The sequence below is a fragment of the Sorghum bicolor genome, chromosome 6 (genome assembly GCF_000003195.3).
Source record: "Sorghum bicolor cultivar BTx623 chromosome 6, Sorghum_bicolor_NCBIv3, whole genome shotgun sequence".
Lineage (NCBI taxonomy): Eukaryota > Viridiplantae > Streptophyta > Magnoliopsida > Poales > Poaceae > Sorghum > Sorghum bicolor.
The window spans coordinates 38,704,552-38,725,526 of record NC_012875.2 but is presented as its reverse complement, the minus strand read 5'-3'; the positions used below and the strand labels follow the sequence as shown (position 1 = coordinate 38,725,526).

Sequence of the window (20,975 nt, the reverse complement as noted above, 5' to 3'; positions counted from 1 at the left end):
TCGGGTTTAAAAAACTCATGAGTTTGCGGGTTTGGGTACTACACACCTAGACCCATGCCCATAAACCCGCTGGGTTTAGCTTTTGCCCCATTAACAAACCTATGAGTAGTGAAGTTAACCCATATCCTTACTCTAATAGAACAAAAACCCATCAAATTTCGAGTACCCATTGCCATCTTTACAAACACAACTGTCCTCTTTAAGACGACAACCCCATGCTTCTTAATTTTCTCTATCTCCCTTCACTTTATATCCTTCATCCATGGCGACACATCACACAATATCCTTCATCCATGGCGACACATCACACAGGGGCTTAGGGAGCCTCCATAGGTTTCATGCTAATAGGTTTAGTGCGGGGGAGCCTTGTGGGATCTGCCCCTGATGGTATGAAAAATAAGTTTCAACCAAGGTATCAATTCCTAAGAAGTTTTCTTGTCATGGTTGCTCGCCTTAGCATGGGAGCTGATGATATGGGACATAAGGCCTTAACCCATTTTGAAATAAGGCCCTGTTTAGTTTTCCACCTAAAATTTTTTCATCCATCCCATCGAATCTTTGGACACATGCATTGAAAGGATCAAGATGCCCAAGAGGGGGGGTGAATTGGGCTTCTCTAAAAATTTAAGCAACCTATAAGCTCCAATTCAACCCCTTGTGCCTAGTGTGACTTAGAGAGCTACCGGATAAAAGTTTTGCAACCTAGTTCCAATCCTATTCTAGCATGGCAATTCTAAGAATGTAAAAGCACAAAGTAAATGCTAGAAAGTAAATGAGTAGTGGAAGAAAGTGCTCGGCGATGTTTTGCCGAGGTATCGGAGAGTCGCCACTCTCCACTAGTCCTCATTGGAGCACCCGCGCAAGGGTCTTGCTCCCCCTTGGTCCGCGCAACGACCAAGTGCTCTCTACGGGCTGATTCTTCGACACTCCGTCGCGGTGAATCGCCCAAAACCGCTCACAAGCTTGACACGAGCCACCCACAAGAACTCCGGGTGATCTTCGTGCCTCCAATCACCACCGAACCGTCTAGGTGATGACGATCACCAAGAGTAACAAGCAAAGAACTCTCACTTGACCCAAACAAGGCACTAGAGAGTGGTGGATGCACACTTGACTCTTGGAACTCACTAGAGGAGGATTCTCTCAAGAATTCACTCAAAACTCAATCCTCTCTAGGCTCTTTGCAACTCTCTTTGCTCCACAACAAGTTTCTCTGATGTTCAAATGGGCAAGAGAGGTCTCATGGATGAGGTGGAGGAGTATAAATACTATCCACGAAGTCCAAAGGTCGGCCAACCGTTTTTCACTGAAAACGGGGTCACCGGACGCACATTATGTTGCACCGGACGCACTGCACCGAGCGTCCGGTGCGACATAACGGCTACCTGCACTCTTCTCTGACAGGTCACCGAACGCTAACTCCCAGCGTCCGGTGCACCGTCCGGTGCTCGGGGAAACTTTACATGCTCCCTGCGCATGGGACCGGACGCTACCCGGTGCGTCCGGTGCTAGCGTCCGGTGCTCAGGGGAACTTTGCAAGCTCCCTGGGTAAGGGACCGGACGCTACCCGGTGCGTCCGGTGCTAGCGTCCGGTGCCTAACCCTAAGCACTGACCTGTTCTAACGCCTAGGGACCTCACCGGACGCACTCACAGAGCGTCCGGTGCCCCTTTGGGCACCCAAACTTCGTCGAAACGCGATCGCTCCAAAACGAAGTTGGTTCCTCTCGATCTAAGGACTATCTCTGAGCTGCCTAGTGCTAGGTTTACCAAGTGTGCACCACACCTAAACCTAAAGCCTTGCCTAAATCAAGCTACTAGATCAAAGCCCCTCTTAATAGTACGGTCAAAGGAAAACAAAGTCCTAAACTACTCTAAGTGCCCTCCTTCACCATATGGCACTTAGACCTAGTCTAGTCTTGACGATGTCCATCCATCCTTTGAAAACCGAAACGATTTCCACTATTAAGTAGGCATGTACGTCCCTGTTCATCGAGTACCTATTTACCATGACCTTACCTATGACTTTGCCTCTGCAAAACACACGTTAGTCATAGTAATCAACCATGTCATTAATCACCGAAATCACTAGGGTCCTAGATGCTCTTTCAATCTCCCCCTTTTTGGTGATTGATGACAACCTCGAGTATAAAGAGAGTTGAGGTTTTTAAAGGGACTTGGTTTCAATAAGCATTTTACAATAAGAACAAAGGGATTTATCATGCTTATATCAACCAAAACCAATATCCTGCATCCAAATATGTGAGTGGTATACGACAGGATATAAACATAAGGCTCAAAGATACAACGGAGTAGAAACGCGGAAGCAAAGGTAATATGAGCCAAAACACATGACATTAAGATATCACAATAACCACACGTCATGTCTCACAACCATAGTATCTCACACAAGTGCAATGCATAAAAGTAAATATGATGCATGATGAAGTAGCACACATAGAAGGTATCTCAAAAGAATAAACTCCCTCTCTAGCTCCCCCTAACTCCCTAACTCTCTCATACGCACTCTCTCCCCCTTTGGCATCAAGCGCCAAAAAACTAAGAAGACGGCGGAGGAGGCGGAGCAGAAGAGTCCCTCGGCGCGGCCACGAAACGAGCTGCATCATCTGAAGTATCGGCCGTCGAGGCGGAGGAGGTGGAGTGACCCTCTGAAGCTGCAGGTGCTGGTGAAGCGGTCCGGGTCTGCTCTGGAGCTGTCACAGGCTGAGCTGGCTGCTCGAGTCCTGCTGACGAAGCTGGCACGGACTCGGTCGCTGTAGCTGTCGTCTCTGGTACGGTAGTAGACGGTGCAAGCTGCTCGGACGACGCTACTGACGACGACAGAAGCTCTGTAGTGGTAACTGGCGCCGTAAAGACTGCAGGAGCCTGCAGAGGAGGAGGCGTAGGGTCACCAGTCAGAGCACTGTAGGTGAAGCTGAGGTGCGTATCTGTCTGCGAGTCCCACACAAGCTGTGACGCTGAAGCTGACTGAGGGGTGAAACCTGAGCGGAGAGGGGTAAACTGTGGTACCTGCTCAAAGCCTGAAGAGATAGCACCCTGAGAGACCTGGTGCTGTGGCGTCGAAACCGGCTGACTCTGAGCTGGTAGCTGGAGCGGCTGCTGTGACGGGCTCTGAGTCTGGGGCGCAGGAGTAGGGGGCCTGACGGACGACGTGCCTGGGAGCTGTATCTGCGGTAGCTGAATCCCGGAGGCGGCCATGAGAGCGGCCATCATCGCTGTCTGCTGGGCCTGGAAAGCAAGCTGCTGCTCCTGAAAGGTGAGAAGCTGACGCTGGAGCTCATCCTGCCTGGCCTGCATGGCTGCATTGATGGCAGCCTGATCCCTGTCGCGCCTCGCCTGCTCCTCAGCTGCACGGCGCTGATCTGCCCTCATACCCTCTAGTATAGCAAGCAGGGCGGGGTCTGACGCACTCGAAGAACCGCCTGCCTCGTGGTCGTGTGCTCTGGGAGGGAGATCTGTCACTGGCGGCTGATAGTCGTCATCTGAGCTGTCTGAGGCGAAGTCAAACTCTCCCTCAGCCTCTGCATCGGCGAAAGCCCCAATGGCTATGTCCTGCTGCTCCTCTTGTCTCTGCAACAGCTGCTGTACTGCGGGTGCCCCTAGGAGAAGGCGGGGGCACCGGTCCACGTGGAGCACGAGGAGGAGGGGCACCGCGAAGGTCGTGGTGCGCTCTCAACATCTGCCGGGGGTCGTAGTGGGGGAAGACGGTGTCCGACTCTGTCAACTCCCTCTGCAAGTGAGCTGGCAGGGGCAGTGGCCTAGCACGTAGAATAAGCAGAGTGATCCAATGTGCATACGGCAACTGACGCCGTCCCCTGAAGCTCTCTGAGATGGTGTCCTCTATCTCTAAGACAATCAGATCCCATAAATCAAACTCTGTCTGGGAGATGAGGTGAGCAACTAACCACTGCTAGATGCGAGTGAACCCGTCTCTGTAGCCTGTCCTGGGGAGAAGGGTCTTCCTCAACACGAAGTCAAGGATCCTGGCTGGGCGTGTCAAGTCTCCCACTGTCCTGCTGGAGCCCTCCCCAAAAGGTGCACGGAAGCATGGAGCCACGAAGTCGACCGGTGGTATCTCACCACCATGAGGACGACGAGGGGGATCCACGTTCCCGTAGCACAGCTGGTGAATCCTAGTGGGAGAGGCTCGCAGTCCAAGCACCTGTCTGGCTAACTGTGCTGTCACTCGGTAGTCGGTCCCTGCCAGTGCGTAGTGGATATAACTGTGATCTGGAGAAATCTACACTGACGCATAGAACTCTCTGACCCACTGCTCACAATAAGTACCGGGGAGCGCTAGCAGCTCTGGGAGTCTGTGCAGGTAAGTGAAATACTGATGGATATCTGCCCCGACCACGTTCCCGAGAATCTCTAGGTCAATCACCCTGTGCTCCCTGAACTGAGACTGAGAGCGAACCAATGCCTCGTGAATGTCCTCCTGGACGACGGTGTAGAAGCGGGCACCGGCTCTGAGATCCCTGGTAGCTGGAAACCAAGTCAGAAACGGAACGAACCGCAGCTGCTGGATCTCTCTGGCTGACACAAGGGTGAGATCCCGGTGGATCCTGACTGGCCTCTGGCGGGAAGCTGGAGTGCCTCTAGCCGGAGTGGCACGAGCTGTGGAGGTGGACTAATCCTGCGTACCAGTCTGGGGAGTAGCCTGAGTACGAGCACGAGTCGACCTCCGCAGTGGCTGCTCCTGCTCCTGTCCCTCTGCTGGACCCTCTGCCTGGGTCTCTGTCTCAGTGTCCGGACCCTCCTGAGCCGGATCCCTAACCACAAGCCTAACCCTCTGTCCTCCAATCGTCACGGTGCCTGGAGGGGATCCATGGAATGCCTCTGCCTCAAGCACTGCACGCCTCTGACGCGGCGTAAGATCATCCCCAATCCTCAAAGCACCTGCTCGACCACTTCTCTCTGCGGCCTCTGCTGCTGCTGCCACTGCCTCTGCGACCTCTGCATCTCTGTCACTGGCCTTGCGCTTCTTGGTGGCCAGCTTCTTTCCCTTGCCTTTCTCTGCCGCTGATAGACGACGAGGAGGATCACCTACACCATCGCCTCCTGGGGAACCTCCTGAGCCAGCTGTCGGACCACTGACGTTCTTGGTACGAGCCATTGCGAAACAAGTGTCCGACTAGCAATCGACAGACAAAGGAGATTAACGCGCTGCAGGGAAACGACAAGATAGGATATATATAAGAAAACATATCGACTAGAGATGAGACAAACCTATAGATCGTAAGAAGTGATAACGAATGGACGCGAACGGCTTACGATCCACGGACGAGACGCGTTCCGGAAGAAAACTATCGATCGACAACCACCGGAGAACGCAAATCTGCTCCTCAAGATGCTGCAGCGAGATGACAATCGAGATCGGAAACAAAACCTAAATCAAATGCCTTTTACTTATAGGAACAAACACCTTGAGGGTAAAGTCCAAGGATCTTACCCAAACCCTTGAATCTCTTCGTGATTTGAAGAACCACGCGAAGAGAAGAGAGAGGAGAAGATTGGGGGCAGATCTGGCGCGGAGAGAGCTTCAAAGGGCGCCGGGAATTGATGAACGGACGGGGGCGGCGGCGCTAGGGCACGGAGGAGAAAGGGCACGGCTCGGGCGAAGAACGAGAAAACTGCCGCTCGAACCCCCTGGGCGCGGGCTTTAAGCGCCCGCCGCGGGGTCACCGGACGCTCTTAATGTGGCACCGGACGCGTCCGGTGACCACCGGACTCATGCGCAGAGAGGATTGCATTTTGGCTTTGCACCGGACGATGGGCACCGGACGCTGGCTTTAGCGTCCGGTGCTTCAGATCACGCCAGGTGGGCACCGGACGCACAACACCGAACGCTACAGGGATACTGTTCCTGCGTCCGGTGCGTGTAGCCTGGCACACTCACCGCACCGGACGCTTAGAGGCAGCGTCCGGTGCATCGTCCGGTGCTCCTCTGAGCACTTTTTGGACTAAGCACCACGTCTGACTTTGACCCAACCAAGTTCCATCTTCAAAAGCACACAAATAAACACCAAATGGAACTGGTATGAGTGACTTCTCTCAAACCCTCAAATTTTCACAAATATTTAGTCATAGGCTTAGTAGTTTTTATGAAAATAGTTCGAGAAAATCACCAAGGAGCATCGTATGGCCATAAAGCTAGGGGTTTGAATCATAATGAGCTTTGAATGCTCCCCCTATCTATGGACGAACACAGCGGATGCTCAACGAATAACCGAAAAGAAACAATCAACTAACAAGCAAGCACATGATATGAGTTGTAATGCAATACTTGAAAGTAAACTAATGCTTGTCAAGTTTGATCCAAGGTTAAGCTTTTTCACACACACAAGGGGGTTATCTTAACCATATTAGACAAGCCCTACACGCAAGTTATATTTTTAGTTTTAGTATGCATGATATGCAAAGCAAAAGTTATTTACAAGATTCAACACACAACTTTTATCTTTTAGTGAAGTTGGATAGGTCAAGCACATTAAGTTCATTTCTCAACATACAAAACCTAGCTTCATCTAGGGGTTTTGTGAAGATATCCGCCAATTGATTTTCCGTTCCCACATTCTCTAGGGATATGTCAACTTTAGCAATGTGATCCCTAAGGAAATGGTGGCGGATGTCAATATGTTTTGTGCGGGTGTGTTGAACCGGGTTGTTTGCAAGTTTTACGGCACTTTCGTTGTCACACAACAAAGGTACTTTGTCTAGTACTACTTCATAGTCTAGCAAAGTTTGTTTCATGTAGAGTATTTGTGCACAACAAGCACCGGCGGCAATGTATTCCGCCTCGGCCGTTGACAAGGCAACACTATTTTATTTCTTTGACATCCAAGAGACAAGTGATCTACCTAGGAAGTGGCACCCTCCGGATGTGCTTTTTCTATCAATCCAGCACCCGGCATAATCCGAATCGGAATAGCCTACAAGTTGGAATCTTGCACCTTTGGGATACCACAAGCCTAGGCAAGGTGTGTATTTTAGATACCTAAGAATTCTCTTGACCGCAATCAAGTGAGATTCCATAGGCATGGCTTGATATCTTGCACACATACACACACTAAACATTATATCGGGCCTAGATGCGGTGAGGTAGAGTAGACTTCCTATCATGGAGCGATAGAGAGTCTTGTCAATAGGGTTACCTCCCTCATCCAAGTCGAGATGCCCATTTGACGCCATGGGAGTCTTGATTGGCTTGCAATCCATCATCTTGAATCTCTTTAGAAGATCTTGAGTGTACTTCTCTTGAGAGATGAAGACTCCTTCCTTCATTTGCTTGACTTGAAATCCTAGGATGAAGGATAGCTCGCCAATCATGGACATCTCAAACTCCTTGGACATCAAATCACCAAATTCCTTGCAAAAATCTTCATTAGTAGAGCCAAAAATAATATCATCAACATAAACTTGACAAATGAAGATTTCCCCATTCATTTTCTTGGTGAAGAGTGTTGTGTCAACTTTCCCAATCTTGAAGCCCTTCTCAATGAGGAAGTCCCTAAGCCTCTCATACCAAGCTCTAGGAGCTTGCTTGAGACCATAGAGAGCCTTGGACAACCGGTAGACATGCTTGGGGTACCTAGGGTCTCCAAAACCGGGGGGTTGCTCAACATAGACAAGCTCATTAATATAACCATTTAAAAAGGCACTTTTCACATCCATTTGAAATAACTTGATGTTATGACTAGATGCATATGCAAGTAGGATACAGATTGCTTCAAGTCTTGCCACCGGTGCAAAGGTTTCACCGAAGTCAAGACCTTCCACTTATGAAAAGCCTTTTGCCACAAGTCTTGCCTTGTTGCGCACCACTTTGCCTTGATGATCCTTCTTGTTCCGGAAGACCCACTTTGTTCCAATCACTCTTGCATCTTTGGGTCGCTCTTCAAGTGTCCATACTTGGTTGCGAGAGAAGTTGTTCAACTCCTCTTGCATGGCCATGATCCAATCCGCATCACGAAGAGCTTCCTCTATAGTCTTTGGTTCATCTTCAAGAGATACAAAAGCGTGATGTTCAATAAATAAAGCATGTCTAGAACGAGTAGTTACACCACGTGATGGACTCCCGATGATGAGATCTTGAGAGTGATCTTGGAGGAGATGTGATGTTCTTCTTGGTGCCACTTGAGGGGTTGGTTGGGGAGCATCAACATCTTGTGCTTGTGCCACCGCTTGCTCATGAGTGACTTGGGTGTCTTCATGAGCATCTCTCACATCCTTGTCTTCATCTTGTGGACCTTGTGAGGTGAATGGTGGCTCAATGACTTGCACATCATCATCTTCTTCTTTAGGCTTGATGTCTCCCACCAGCATGTTCTTCATGGCGTCCCTCAATGGTTCACCACCTACATCATCAAGATTATCACTTGCTCCTTGGGAGCCATTAGTTTCATCAAATTCAACATCAAATGTTTCTTCAACCATGTTTGTGGCATGGTTAAAGACCCTATATGCTTTGGACTTTGATGAATAGCCAACCAAGTAGCCAATGTCACATCTTCTTTGGAACTTTCCCAAGTGTTGGCACTTCTTGTAGATGTAGCACTTGCATCCAAACACTCTAAAGAATGAGACATCGGGTTTCTTCCCATTGAGCAACTCATATGGTGTCTTCTCTAGGAACTTGTGAGGAAAGAGCCGGTTTGAAGCATAGCATGCAGTGTTGATTGCCTCGGCCCACATCTTCTCCGAAGTGTTATACTCATCTAGCATTGTTCTTGCCAAGGTGATCAATGTCCGGTTCTTTCTTTCTACAACCCCATTTTGTTGTGGTGTGTATGTTGAGGAGAACTCATGCTTGATTCCCACTTCATCACAATACTCTTCAATGTTGGTGTTGTCAAATTCTTTTCCATTGTCACTTCTAATTTTCTTGATCTTCACATCAAATTGATTTTGGGCATTCTTTGCAAACTTCTTGAATATTGATGCAACTTCGGCCTTGTCTTGCAAGAAGAATGTCCAAGTGTACCGGGAGAAATCATCAACTATGACCAAGCAATATTTGTTGCCTCCAAGACTAGCATATGTGGTTGGTCCAAACAAATCCATGTGAAGTAGCTCAAGCACTCTTGAAGTAGAGAGATAGGCTTTGGTTGGATGAGTGTTTGCAACTTGTTTGCCCGCTTGACATGCACTACAAAGTTTGTCCTTTTCAAATGTCACATCCTTCAAGCCTCTAATCAATTCTTTCTTCATCAACTTCTTGAGTGTGCCCATTCCAACATGTGCTAACCTTCTATGCCACAACCACCCAAGTGAAGTCTTGGTGAATAAGCAAGTCTTGACATTCACTTCATTGGATGAGAAGTCAACCACATATAAGTTGTTGTGCCGGAACCCTTTGAAAATTACTTCATTGTCATCTTCCTTGGTCACAATTACTTCCTTCTTCTTGAATAGGCATTCAAATCCAAGATCACAAAGTTGTCCAACCGAGAGCAAGTTGAAACTCAAAGATTGCACATAGAGCACATTGGTGATGGAGTTGTCATTTGATATAGCAACCTTTCCTAATCCTTTGACCTTGCCTTTTGAATTGTCACCAAATGTGATCTTCTCTTGGTTGTCAACATCTTCATCAAGAGAGGTGAACATCCGGGGATCTCCGGTCATATGTTGAGTGCAACCACTATCAATTACCCAATGTGATCCACCGGTCTTGTAGTTCACCTACACACAAGAGATCAAGCTTGAGATTTAGGGACCCACATTTGCTTAGGGCCCTTGACCTTCTCTACTAGTTGCTTTGGCACCCAAATCTTCTTTGGCCTTTGCTTGTTGGGCGGTCCCATGAAGCTAACCTTGACCTTGCCACTCTTGTCTTTCCTTACAATGTAGTGAGCATTGAAGGCAAATGGTCTTGCATGCTTGGGCAAGGGTGGTGGTAGTGGTGCCTTACACTCATGAGCAAAGTGTCCTTCTTGACCACACTCAAAGCATCTCTTGGGCTTTGGCTTGCTTGGTTGATCATGAGTGGCTAGTGACTTGATGAGCTTTGTTTGATGAGCCTTGTAGCCAATCCCACTCTTGTCCATCTTCATGACGGTGTTCATAAAAAGCTCACTTTGAAGGTCCTTCCCCTTTGTGAACTTTGCTAACCCCATGGTTAGGTGTTCCTTCTCTTTCTTGAGCTTGTTGTTCTCTTGAGTTAGCTTCTTGATGATTGGGTCATTGTTGCTAGCTAACTCATCCAAGATGAATGTTTCATCTTCTTCTTGCTTGTCATACATCAAACCAAGCTTGAGATATTGATTTTCTTCCTTGAGCAACTTGTTCTCATATGCAAGCTTCTTGTCTTGATCAAGTGACTCAATCACATTGGTCTTGTGCTTGGCTTGTTCTTGCAACTCTTTCTTGAGCATGACAATTTCATCCTTGAGCTTGATAGTGTCCTCATAACTCTCGGCCACTACCACTTTCTTGCCCTTGCAATCAACACATTTGCTTGTGCTCTCCACAAGTAAGTCATCACAAGATGTGGCTACATCAAGCTTAGCAATATTGTTAGTAGCAACATGTGTTTCATCAATTGCAAGTTCATAAGCAATCTCAAGGTTGTCATAGTTTGCTTTTAGAGTTGTTAGTTCTTCTTTCATTGCTCTATATCTAGTGATAAGCTCATCATGAACACTCTCAAGTTTATCATGTTTTTCTTTGAGCTCTTTTAGAGAGAGTTTGAGCTCCTTGAGCTTAGTGGTCATGATCTCATTTTGGTCTCTAAGCTCATCACTAGACTTAAGCTTTGCTAGAAGTGTGTCATTTTCAAGTTCAAGCTTTTCATTTTCACTTCTAGTCTTTCTTATAACTTTTGTGTATTTGTTTAGCAATTTTACAAGTTCATCATAAGAGGGTGATTCATATTCACTATCACTTTCACTACTCTCATCCTCACTTTGTACCTTCCGGTCACCTTTGGCCATAAGGCATAGGTGTGTAGAGGATGTAGATGGTGGTGAAGATGATGGTGATGGAGCATCGATGGCAATGGCGGCAACCTTCTCATCATCACTTTCATTGCCGGAGGAGTCACCACTTGAGCTCTCAATGTCGGTGAGCCAATCACCAACAATGTAAGCCTTGCCATTTTTCTTCTTGTAATGCTCCTTCTTCTTGCCACCTTTCTTCTTGTATTGCTTCTTGTCATTCTTCTCATCATCACTTGAATCATCTTGCTCTTTGTTCTTCTTCTTGTACTTGTCCTTCTTGGGCTTTGGACATTGATGAGCAAGATGCCCAAGTTCACCACAATTGTAGCAATCCATCTCGGAGATGGGCTTCCTCTTGCTACTTGTGAAGAATTTCTTCTTCTTGGAGTCAAAGTTGACTCCATTCTTGTTGAGCTTCTTCAACATTTTTGTGGTTCTTCTCACCAAGAGGGCAATGGATGCATCATCATCACTTGAAGTTGATGACTCAACTTCAATCTTCTTGGCTTTGCCCTTGTGAGAAGCTTTGAGAGCCAAGTCCTTCTTTTCTTTCTTGGCCGATGGGGAGCCATCTTGAGGGTTCATGTGCATGTACATCTCATGAGCATTGATCTTCCCCAATATGGTGGTTGGTGTAGCGGTGGAAAGATCGCCTTGATGGAGCACAGTTACTATGTGCCCATATTTCTCAATGGGAAGCACATATAGTATCTTCCTTGCTACATCCGCCGTACTCATTTGTGTAAGCCCAAGTCCATTTAGCTCCTCTACAATGACATTCAAGCGAGAATACATTTCATTAGCATTTTCATTAGGAAGCATCTCAAATGTATTAAGCTTGTTCATCACTAGGTGATAGTGTTCCTCGCATTCACTCTTTGTTCCCTCGTGGAGCGCACAAAGTTCCTTCCAAAGTTCATTGGCGGTTTTGTGGCTCCGAACTCGGTTGAACACCTCTTTGCAAAGGCCTCTAAAGATGTGGTTTTTGGCCTTCGCATTCCACTTCTCGTTTTCTTGCTCTTGTGGAGTAAGAGCGGTGGCTCTTTCCGGAGGGGCAAACCCTTCGGTCGCGGCTTTTAGGCACTTTACATCGCATGCCTCAAGGTATGACTCCATCCGTATTTTCCAATACGGGAAGTCATTCCCATCGAACATGGGTGGCGGTCCATCCCCGTTAGACATCTTTCTCTAGGCGGTGAAGCCTAAATAATGAGCACTAGGCTCCGATACCAATTGAAAGGATCAAGATGCCCAAGAGGGGTGGTGAATTGGGCTTCTCTAAAAATTTAAGCAACCTATAAGCTCCAATTCAACCCCTTGTGCCTAGTGTGACTTAGAGAGCTACCGGATAAAAGTTTTGCAACCTAGTTCCAATCCTATTCTAGCATGGCAATTCTAAGAATGTAAAAACACAAAGTAAATGCTAGAAAGTAAAGGAGTAGTGGAAGAAAGTGCTCGGCGATGTTTTGCCGAGGTATCGGAGAGTCGCCACTCTCCACTAGTCCTCGTTGGAGCACCCGCGCAAGGGTCTTGCTCCCCCTTGGTCCGTGCAAGGACCAAGTGCTCTCTACGGGCTGATTCTTCGACACTCCGTCGCGGTGAATCGCCCAAAACCACTCACAAGCTTGACACGAGCCACCCACAAGAACTCCGGGTGATCTTCGTGCCTCCAATCACCACCGAACCGTCTAGGTGATGGCGATCACCAAGAGTAACAAGCAAAGAACTCTCACTTGACCCAAACAAGGCACTAGAGAGTGGTGGATGCACACTTGACTCTTGGAACTCACTAGAGGAGGATTCTCTCAAGAATTCACTCAAAACTCAATCCTCTCTAGGCTCTTTGCAACTCTCTTGCTCCACAACAAGTTTCTCTGATGTTCAAATGGGCAAGAGAGGTCTCATGGATGAGGTGGAGGAGTATAAATACTATCCACGAAGTCCAAAGGTCGGCCAACCGTTTTTCACTGAAAACGGGGTCACCGGACGCACATTATGTTGCACCGGACGCACTGCACCGAGCGTCCGGTGCGACATAACGGCTACCTGCACTCTTCTCTGACAGGTCACCGGACGCTAACTCCCAGCGTCCGGTGCTCGGAGAAACTTTACATGCTCCCTGCGCATGGGACCGGACGCTACCCGGTGCGTCCGGTGCTAGTGTCCGGTTCTCAGGGGAACTTTGCAAGCTCCCTGGGTAAGGGACCGGACGCTACCCGGTGCGTCCGGTGCCTAACCCTAAGCACTGACCTGTTCTAACGCCTAGGGACCTCACCGGACGCACTCACAGAGCGTCCGGTGCCCCTTTGGGCACCCAAACTTCGTCGAAACGCGATCGCTCCAAAACGAATTTGGTTCCTCTCGATCTAAGGACTATCTCTGAGCTGCCTAGTGCTAGGTTTACCAAGTGTGCACCACATCTAAACCTAAAGCCTTGCCTAAGTCAAGCTACTAGATCAAAGCCCCTCTTAATAGTACGGTCAAAGGAAAACAAAGTCCTAAACTACTCTAAGTGCCCTCCTTCACCATATGGCACTTAGACCTAGTCTAGTCTTGACGATGTCCATCCATCCTTTGAAAACCGAAACGATTTCCACTATTAAGTAGGCATGTACGTCCCTGTTCATCGAGTACCTATTTACCATGACCTTACCTATGACTTTGCCTCTACAAAACACACGTTAGTCATAGTAATCAACCATGTCATTAATCACCGAAATCACTAGGGGCCTAGATGCTCTTTCATGCATGAAACATTAAATGTATATAAAAAAATAAACTAATTACACAGTTTGATTGAAAATCGCGAGACGAATCTTTTAAGCCTAGTTACTCAATGATTAGTCTTAAGTGCTACAGTAACCCACATATGCTAATGACAGATTAATTATACTTAATAGATTTGTCTTACAGTTTCTGACGAGCTATGTAATTTGTTTTTTATTAGTTTCTAAAAACCACTCCCGACATCCTTCCGACACATCCGAGACACCCAAAAAAATTTTCATCTCCAGTCTAAACAGGGCCTAACAAAAATCCCTACGTTCCATAAAAGGATTTCGCATAAAATCCCTCCGTGCAAGAGTAAGTTACGTATCATTCAACCATATCAAATAAAACAAGGCCCCCCGCCCAAAAAATTTTCATCCATCCCATCAAATCTTTAGACACATGCATGAAACATTAAATATAGATAAAAAAATAAACTAATTACACAGTTTGGTTAAAAATCGCGAGACGAATCTTTTAAACCTAGTTAGTCCATGATTAGCCTTAAGTGCTATATTAACCCACATGTGCTAATGACAGATTAATTATGCTTAATAAAATTGTCTTGTTGTTTCCAGACGAGCAATGTAATTTATTTTTTTATTAATTTCTAAAAACCCCTCCCTTCCGACACATCCGATATGACACCCAACAATTTTTCATCTCCAATCTAAATAGGGCTTAAACAAGTTGACAAAACTAGGATAAATGAAAGCCAAATTATCATAGTCGCATGGCAAAAACAGAATAAGAATCGACAGATTGCATTAGGCAAATTATCATAATCGCATGGCAAAAACAGAATAAGAATCGACAGATTGCATTAGGCTACAGCTTTTCTTCCTAGTACAATTTACATGGAGTAGTAAAGATATACACAGGTAGGCCCTCTTGTGATATCCAGATAACGGATAACACTTGTTCCAATTTTAGCTGCTAACGGATGGCTTGAAATACATGCAAATTGGTGGGTCAATCCTAAGGATTGAAAGTATCGCAGAAGGAACAGTCCAGATCCCATCACCACAGATCAAGCCAGAGGCAACTGCACCTGAGAAGTCATCACACTCCTTGCGGTTCACCCTCTCCCAGACGAAAAGGATAACTGTCCCAACGAACATATCGATGGCAAAGTATGCACCAATGTAGAAGGGAATGGCCATAGCCATCGGGATTGGGATGAATCTGGAGACGTTCTTTGGAGTGATGTCCCTAAGAAGGTTGATCACTAGAGATGCAATGAAGAAAAATGAGCAGATCGCTAGGCAGTGCTGAGGCAGTGCAGAGAACCCTTCGACACCAAGGATTGACATCTCACGGAAGATTACAGCATATGGAGCTTTGAATGCGCCGTCAGGGTTACCAATGTCGAAAGCCGACCAGTAAAGCCAAAAGGTGAGTGGGGCAATGACACAACCAAGGGCGGTTCCGATCAGCTGCGACACAAACATAGACCTAGGGGAAGAGAGTGTAAGGTAACCAGTCTTGAAGTCCTGCATGAGATCAGCTGCAGTGGATACGATGGACATCATAACACCGCAGGCTGCTAAACCAGCAATCACACCACCATTCTGACCAACCCATGAGGCAAAAATGAAGAGGCCAATCTTTCCATATGTGGATGCAAGGTTCCAGTCTGTCAGGCCAGTGCCATATGAGTTGCAGAAAGCGAGAAGGGGAGCAACAACATATGCTGAGAGGACAAGGTACCACTTGATCTGTGGGAAGATCATTGGGACAGTTGCAGTCGATATTGCTGCAAGGCCAACATAACCAGATCCTGCCAGCCAGGGAGGAATACTGTCCCTTATGAATGTCTCATTCAGATGTTTTTCCTCAGCTGATAATTTTGAGCCTTCATCGCCTGTTCAGAAGTAACAGCATAAGATCCTGCTGCATCGATGTATAAAATAGGAAGTATAAAATAGGAATAAGCATACCATCTTGAACTTGTACTAGTGGCAGTCTTCCTTGCTTAGCCCTCGCATTCAATATTTCCTTGATAGTAGCATAAATGATCTTGATGAGGTTATAAAGGCCGTCCCCAAGTATCACAGATACAGATATAAAAACCTGGAATGCAGGGAAAATATGCAGCTTAACTTTTTGCTAAACATAATAAAGTTGTGGAGACCGATCACGTGTAAACAAAAATATCTGTAGGGCACAAATGAGCTAGATGTTCTATCAACATGCTCTTTCGCTAAATAAGTACATGACAAAGTTTCCAATACTATCAAGGTTTTATGGCTGCCCAGAAATTCTCTTCCCCAGACCCCCAGGCCCCAGGTGTGTAGGAGCCTTCAGCAATGCGTATGTCCTTTTATTGGTCTTGAACCCATATCTCACCAATCTATGTCCACTAATGAAACATATGGCAGTATGATAATTGTTACTGCTACTCCAGGTTCACATCAACAGCCAAAATTTATTTCAGAATTTCAGGTTTATCAAAACAGTGAGGAGAAAATGTATTTCCTTTTATTGTTCATGCCTTCTGATTCATTAACTCTAGACCGATTGAACACAGAGAGTTACAGTGACTTTCATATAATGAAGTAAATAATTAAGAATTATTGATGGCATGTGACAATATATCGCCGTACCTTGTATCCATAGAGTCCTTTGAAGTCATTGCTTCCAAGGTTAGCTGGATACCAGTCCCCAGCTTTTGTGGATATATATGGCCAAAGAAAACCCCACGATATGATGGCACCAAGAAGTGTAGAACAATTAACAATATGTGGACAAATAAGACCGCATCCAATATAGGTTGGGCTGAAATCAAAATAAAACCTACAGAAAGTGGAAAAATCAGTTTTCAGGAGAACATGGCAATGATATCCCACCTTAAAGGATTGTGTACGTTCATGACATTAAATCAGACATAGAAGTCAAACTTACGTATTCTTAAATGCTGCAAGTCCCAAAGAAGGGAAATTATCGAAACCACAAGAATCTCCAACACCGCTGAAGAACCATTTAAAGCAGTTCCAGATGAAACTAATGCTCAAGTACTTCCCAAGACACCTGACTTGCTTGCTGCAACCATAAAAAAAAAGTTAGGGCCACCAAAAAAAATCAGTAACAAAAATGAAACCAGTTTGTTCAACTCTGAATCAGTTCAAATATTTCCATTTTGACCTACACATCTTCATAGGTGTCTACATTGGTTATATGAAATGTGTATGAGCAACTTTGGGTAGAAATATATTTCTGTTTGTTAGGTTACTATACAAATTAAACAGAAATAAATGAACAAAATTGTGCCACTCTTTCTGATTCTAGATGGATTATTTTCTAAGTTAGGATCGATCATGCACATGCAATTCATACATTTGACATTTGAGCACATCTTTTCCAAGAACAAGCCTCCATGCCTGCCTACATCTACATGTGGGAGTGGGAGTGGGTGGTCTAGGCTTCGCTTGGGGGAAGGAGCAAAAGCGAGCATTGTCCCAAAGGGACAAGAGACCATTTCTGAGTGGCTTCTACCTTTTTTATTTTGAATAAATCCTGTTATTTCCATTTTCATTGTTGGATGTGGAAGGTATCTAAGCTCATTGATGACTTACAACTAGGAGTATAGAATGGTATAAATTCAGAAAAATCATTATGATATTGAAATCAAAAGATGATTCATTGATGCCTGAGAGATCCAACAAAAATTCGGTGGAGCAATAGGAGGTGTGTTGTTACTTGGAGGACCTGGTATAAACATTGAAAAGACCATAGAAACCTCTAAAATTTCATTTTATTTGTCTGTGATTAAGAACTGTTGACCTTGTCACGACATTGTCATGCATAAATCATGTACCATCAAGAACGTGCATTGCACGTGTTTCATCGAGAGGTTAGAAACAAAGAAACCATCATTGGACTCCTTTCAATTTGATGCGACATATATGGTGTGCAGGTAAGAAAAGGGATCTTAAGGATGGAACAGTCTACAAGAAATCTTGTACGATCATTGTATGCAAAATTGCAAACCAAACAAATGAGTATAGAAATTAAGGTGCACAGCTGAATGCTAAGCAAAGTCTTACTCTGCAAGCTCAGCTCCAGTGGTTGTGTGGAAACTATTAATCAACATAGCCGTGGCTGTCCCACTGGGATAAGTCAGCTTGTAATCAATTACCATAACCTAATAAACAACAAAACGGATCACAGCTCAGCAGAGTCATGCAACTGATCGACTCCATTCAAGAATGATGCATGGGTTCGAAGTGCTGAATGAGTACCTTGCGTAGTGCAACAAGACTAAATAGCCCAAGGAAGCTGACAACAAACATGAACCCAATCATCCAGCCCAGTGAAGGATTCTTGACATCCACGGCCCTGTTACCGGGATAATCTGGCCCAATAAGCTCATAGGTTCTCTGATCCATTGCAAGCATATAACTTCCAAACCCCCCTGCAACCACAAGATTAGTCATTGATAACAAGAATATACCATTCAAAGCAAAAGGAAGAAAGTATTTATTGTGACCAAGCAAAAGGAGGAAAGTATTTACTGTGACCAACCCTCTGAATGAAACAGCAATGTGATATTAACGAGTGAAATTTCCCCAATAAATTTATAAATATCAACAATATATAAGGTAATCATCACAGCATCACCCTAACAAAAACTAGTTTGAATCAACAAATGTGAAACAAAATTAAATCCTTGTTGGATTTTTATTGCTCATTGAATGGTAGGAGTACATGAAATCCTGGAAGCACTACTGAGGCCTTGTTTAGTTCACCCCAAAAACCAAAAACTTTTCAAAGATTCTCCGTCACATCGAGTCTTGTGGCACATGCAGAGTATTAAATATAGATGAAAACAAAAACTAATTACATAGTTTGTCTGTAAATCATGAGACAAATCTTTTAAGACTAGTTACTTTATGATTGGAGAATTTTTGTCAAATAAAAACGAAAGTGCTATAGTGTCAAAATTCAAAAAAAAATCGGATCTAAACAAGGCCTAAATAACAGAAATTTTTTTTATATGCCATCTTCTGAAACAAACGTTTGAACAATTGAACTTCGGTCTAAACTGAACACAAATTAAACTGAACTGAACTCAAGAACATCTAAATATCATCATGGGTCAAAGGCTAGACTTCATCAGGCGTAAATTATTAGCTAGACTCCAGGCGTAAATTATTGACAGCAATCTGACTCAGATAAATTACAGCAATTAAAGGCCTGATGAAAAAATAATAATAAACTCCGATCCAAATAACAACGAGTAAAGTAACTTCGTAACTCTGGGTAAACATGGAGACCTGTACACGGGGGTCAACCAAAATTTGGAAGAGGTAGCAGCCCAGGAGTACCTACATACTACCTAGACGACAAGAAGCAAGCTCCTCCATCCGCCGGACAGGCACACAAATAACCATAATTTTACATACCGCTGAAGGCGAGGCCGTAGCAGGCGACGACGCATGTCTGGATGACGGTGTTCTCCTGCTTGGTGAAGGGCTTGGAGACGACGCCGAACCTCTCGAGCGCCGCCGTCCAGGTGCGGACGAGGAAGTAGCCGAGCAGCCCCGCGGCGACGTTGAGCGAGGGGATGATCCCGACGGTGAGGTTGAGCTTGTGCGTGATGAGGCAGAATAGCACCCCGAGGACGGCGCTGACCGCCAGCCCCCGCGCCGTCACCTGCTCCCGCCACGGCGGCACCGCCTCCGGCGCCGCCGCCGGCGCGCTGTCGCCGGACGCGAGGAGCGGGCCCGTGATCTCCCCCTCCGATCCCATCGGTCGCCGGCGTGGGTATCGGCAACGGCAATGCCAATACTAGTACGAAAGTAATTAATAAATTAAAATTAAATACGCTCCGCTCTTGTTTTTGTAGGAGTTGTTTGTTCGGTTTCGCGTGTGGTGCGAGCGAGGTAGATGACGATGAGGTTGCCTGCCAACTGCCAGTGGATTAATTAAATATATTTTAATGAATCTCCTTCGGATACCAACCAGCACGAGACCCACACACGGACGGCTCTTGAGCATGACGTGCGGGGCCGGGACTGTTTGGGGCCGTAAAGGATAAGGTGGACCCACATGTCATTGTAAATGGTATTAGGGCGGCTCGGTAGTTTGCCGGGTCCGGCTGGAATCAGGGGATGGCGACGTGGACCCGGATATACCACGGGCGACAGCGGGACCCGCGCGTCATAGGCGTCGCAAGGCAATGGGCTACAAGGCCTCCAAGGTTGTTGGTGCAGCTCCCCGAGCCCCGGATCGTCTGCGGCGGGGTTGGCCTGGGGCTCGACCTCGCATTGGGTAGGATACTAGTCGGGCCCGTAGTCAGAGGCACGACGAGCTGGCTGTGTCTTTGTTCAGTTTGCAAAAATTTTTGAATTTTAACACTGTAATATTTTCGTTTTTATTTGATAAACATTGTTTAATGATGAAGTAACTAGGTTTAAAAGATTCGTCTCGTAATTTATAGATGAACTGTATAATTAATTTTTGTTTTCATATACATTTAATGTAGATTCGATATAATGGTAAATGTTGAAAAATTTTGGGCCAGCATCGGCGGTGGCGTGACGATAGAGACTTGTAAAGGCACTCGCGTCACGTCTCCCCCTATCTCCCGTTTCCGTAACATGCAAATATTCTCCCCAGGCCTGCAGTTCCAGACCTTCGTTTCACGGTACGACCTTTCTTTCGCTGGCCGGTGGGCCTACTAGGTCCCGAGATTCCACACGTGAGTATATGGCCTTGTTTCACCGTACGACCTTTCTTCGCTAAGGCCCTGTTTAGTTCCTCATCTAAAATTTTTTTATCCATCCTATCAAATCTTTGGACATATGTATGGAATATTAAATGTAAATAAAAAAATAAATTAATTATACAGTTTAGTTGAAAATTGCGAGACAAATCTTTTAAGCCTAGTTACTTCATAATTAGCCTTAAGTGCTACAGTAACCCACATGTGCTAATGATAGATTAATTATGCTTAATAGATTTGTCTTGCAGTTTCCTGACGAGCTATGTAATTTGTTTTTTTATTAGTTTCTAAAAACCCCTCCCGACATCCTTCCGACACATCCGATGTGACATCCAAAAAATTTTGATCTACAATCTAAACAGGGCCTAAGAAAAGTTTTTAGATTTAGGCCTTGTTTAGTTCCAAAAAATTTTGCAAAATCGACACTGTAGCATTTTCGTTTGTATTTGACAAAAATTATCCAATCATGGACTAACTAGTCTTAAAAGATTCGTCTCGTCAATTTCGACCAAACTGTGCA

The 20,975-nt window shown here is 45.7% G+C and overlaps 1 protein-coding gene across 1 annotated transcript; it reads right to left on the bottom strand.

The window, feature by feature from the left end:
- On the bottom strand, positions 14,477-19,632 carry LOC8070972 (probable metal-nicotianamine transporter YSL6). Its single transcript, XM_002446264.2, has 7 exons — positions 19,134-19,632; positions 17,970-18,142; positions 17,775-17,872; positions 16,633-16,770; positions 16,335-16,524; positions 15,669-15,801; positions 14,477-15,592 (listed from the first exon to the last, which is right to left on the bottom strand). Exons 1-7 carry the CDS (start codon positions 19,477-19,479, stop codon positions 14,658-14,660), a joined length of 2,013 nt encoding a protein of 670 aa, XP_002446309.1. The 5' UTR covers positions 19,480-19,632; the 3' UTR covers positions 14,477-14,657.

Coding starts and splice junctions, on each gene's coding strand:
- LOC8070972 (XM_002446264.2), bottom strand. CDS start 19,479: ATGGGATCGGAGGGGGAGATCACGGGCCCGCTCCTCGCGTCCGGCGAC. Junction 16,771..17,774: donor ACTGGAGCTGAGCTTGCAGA/GTAAGACTTTGC, acceptor TTATGGTTGCAG/CAAGCAAGTCAGGTGTCTTG. Junction 16,525..16,632: donor CTTGCAGCATTTAAGAATAC/GTAAGTTTGACT, acceptor CACTTTCTGTAG/GTTTTATTTTGATTTCAGCC.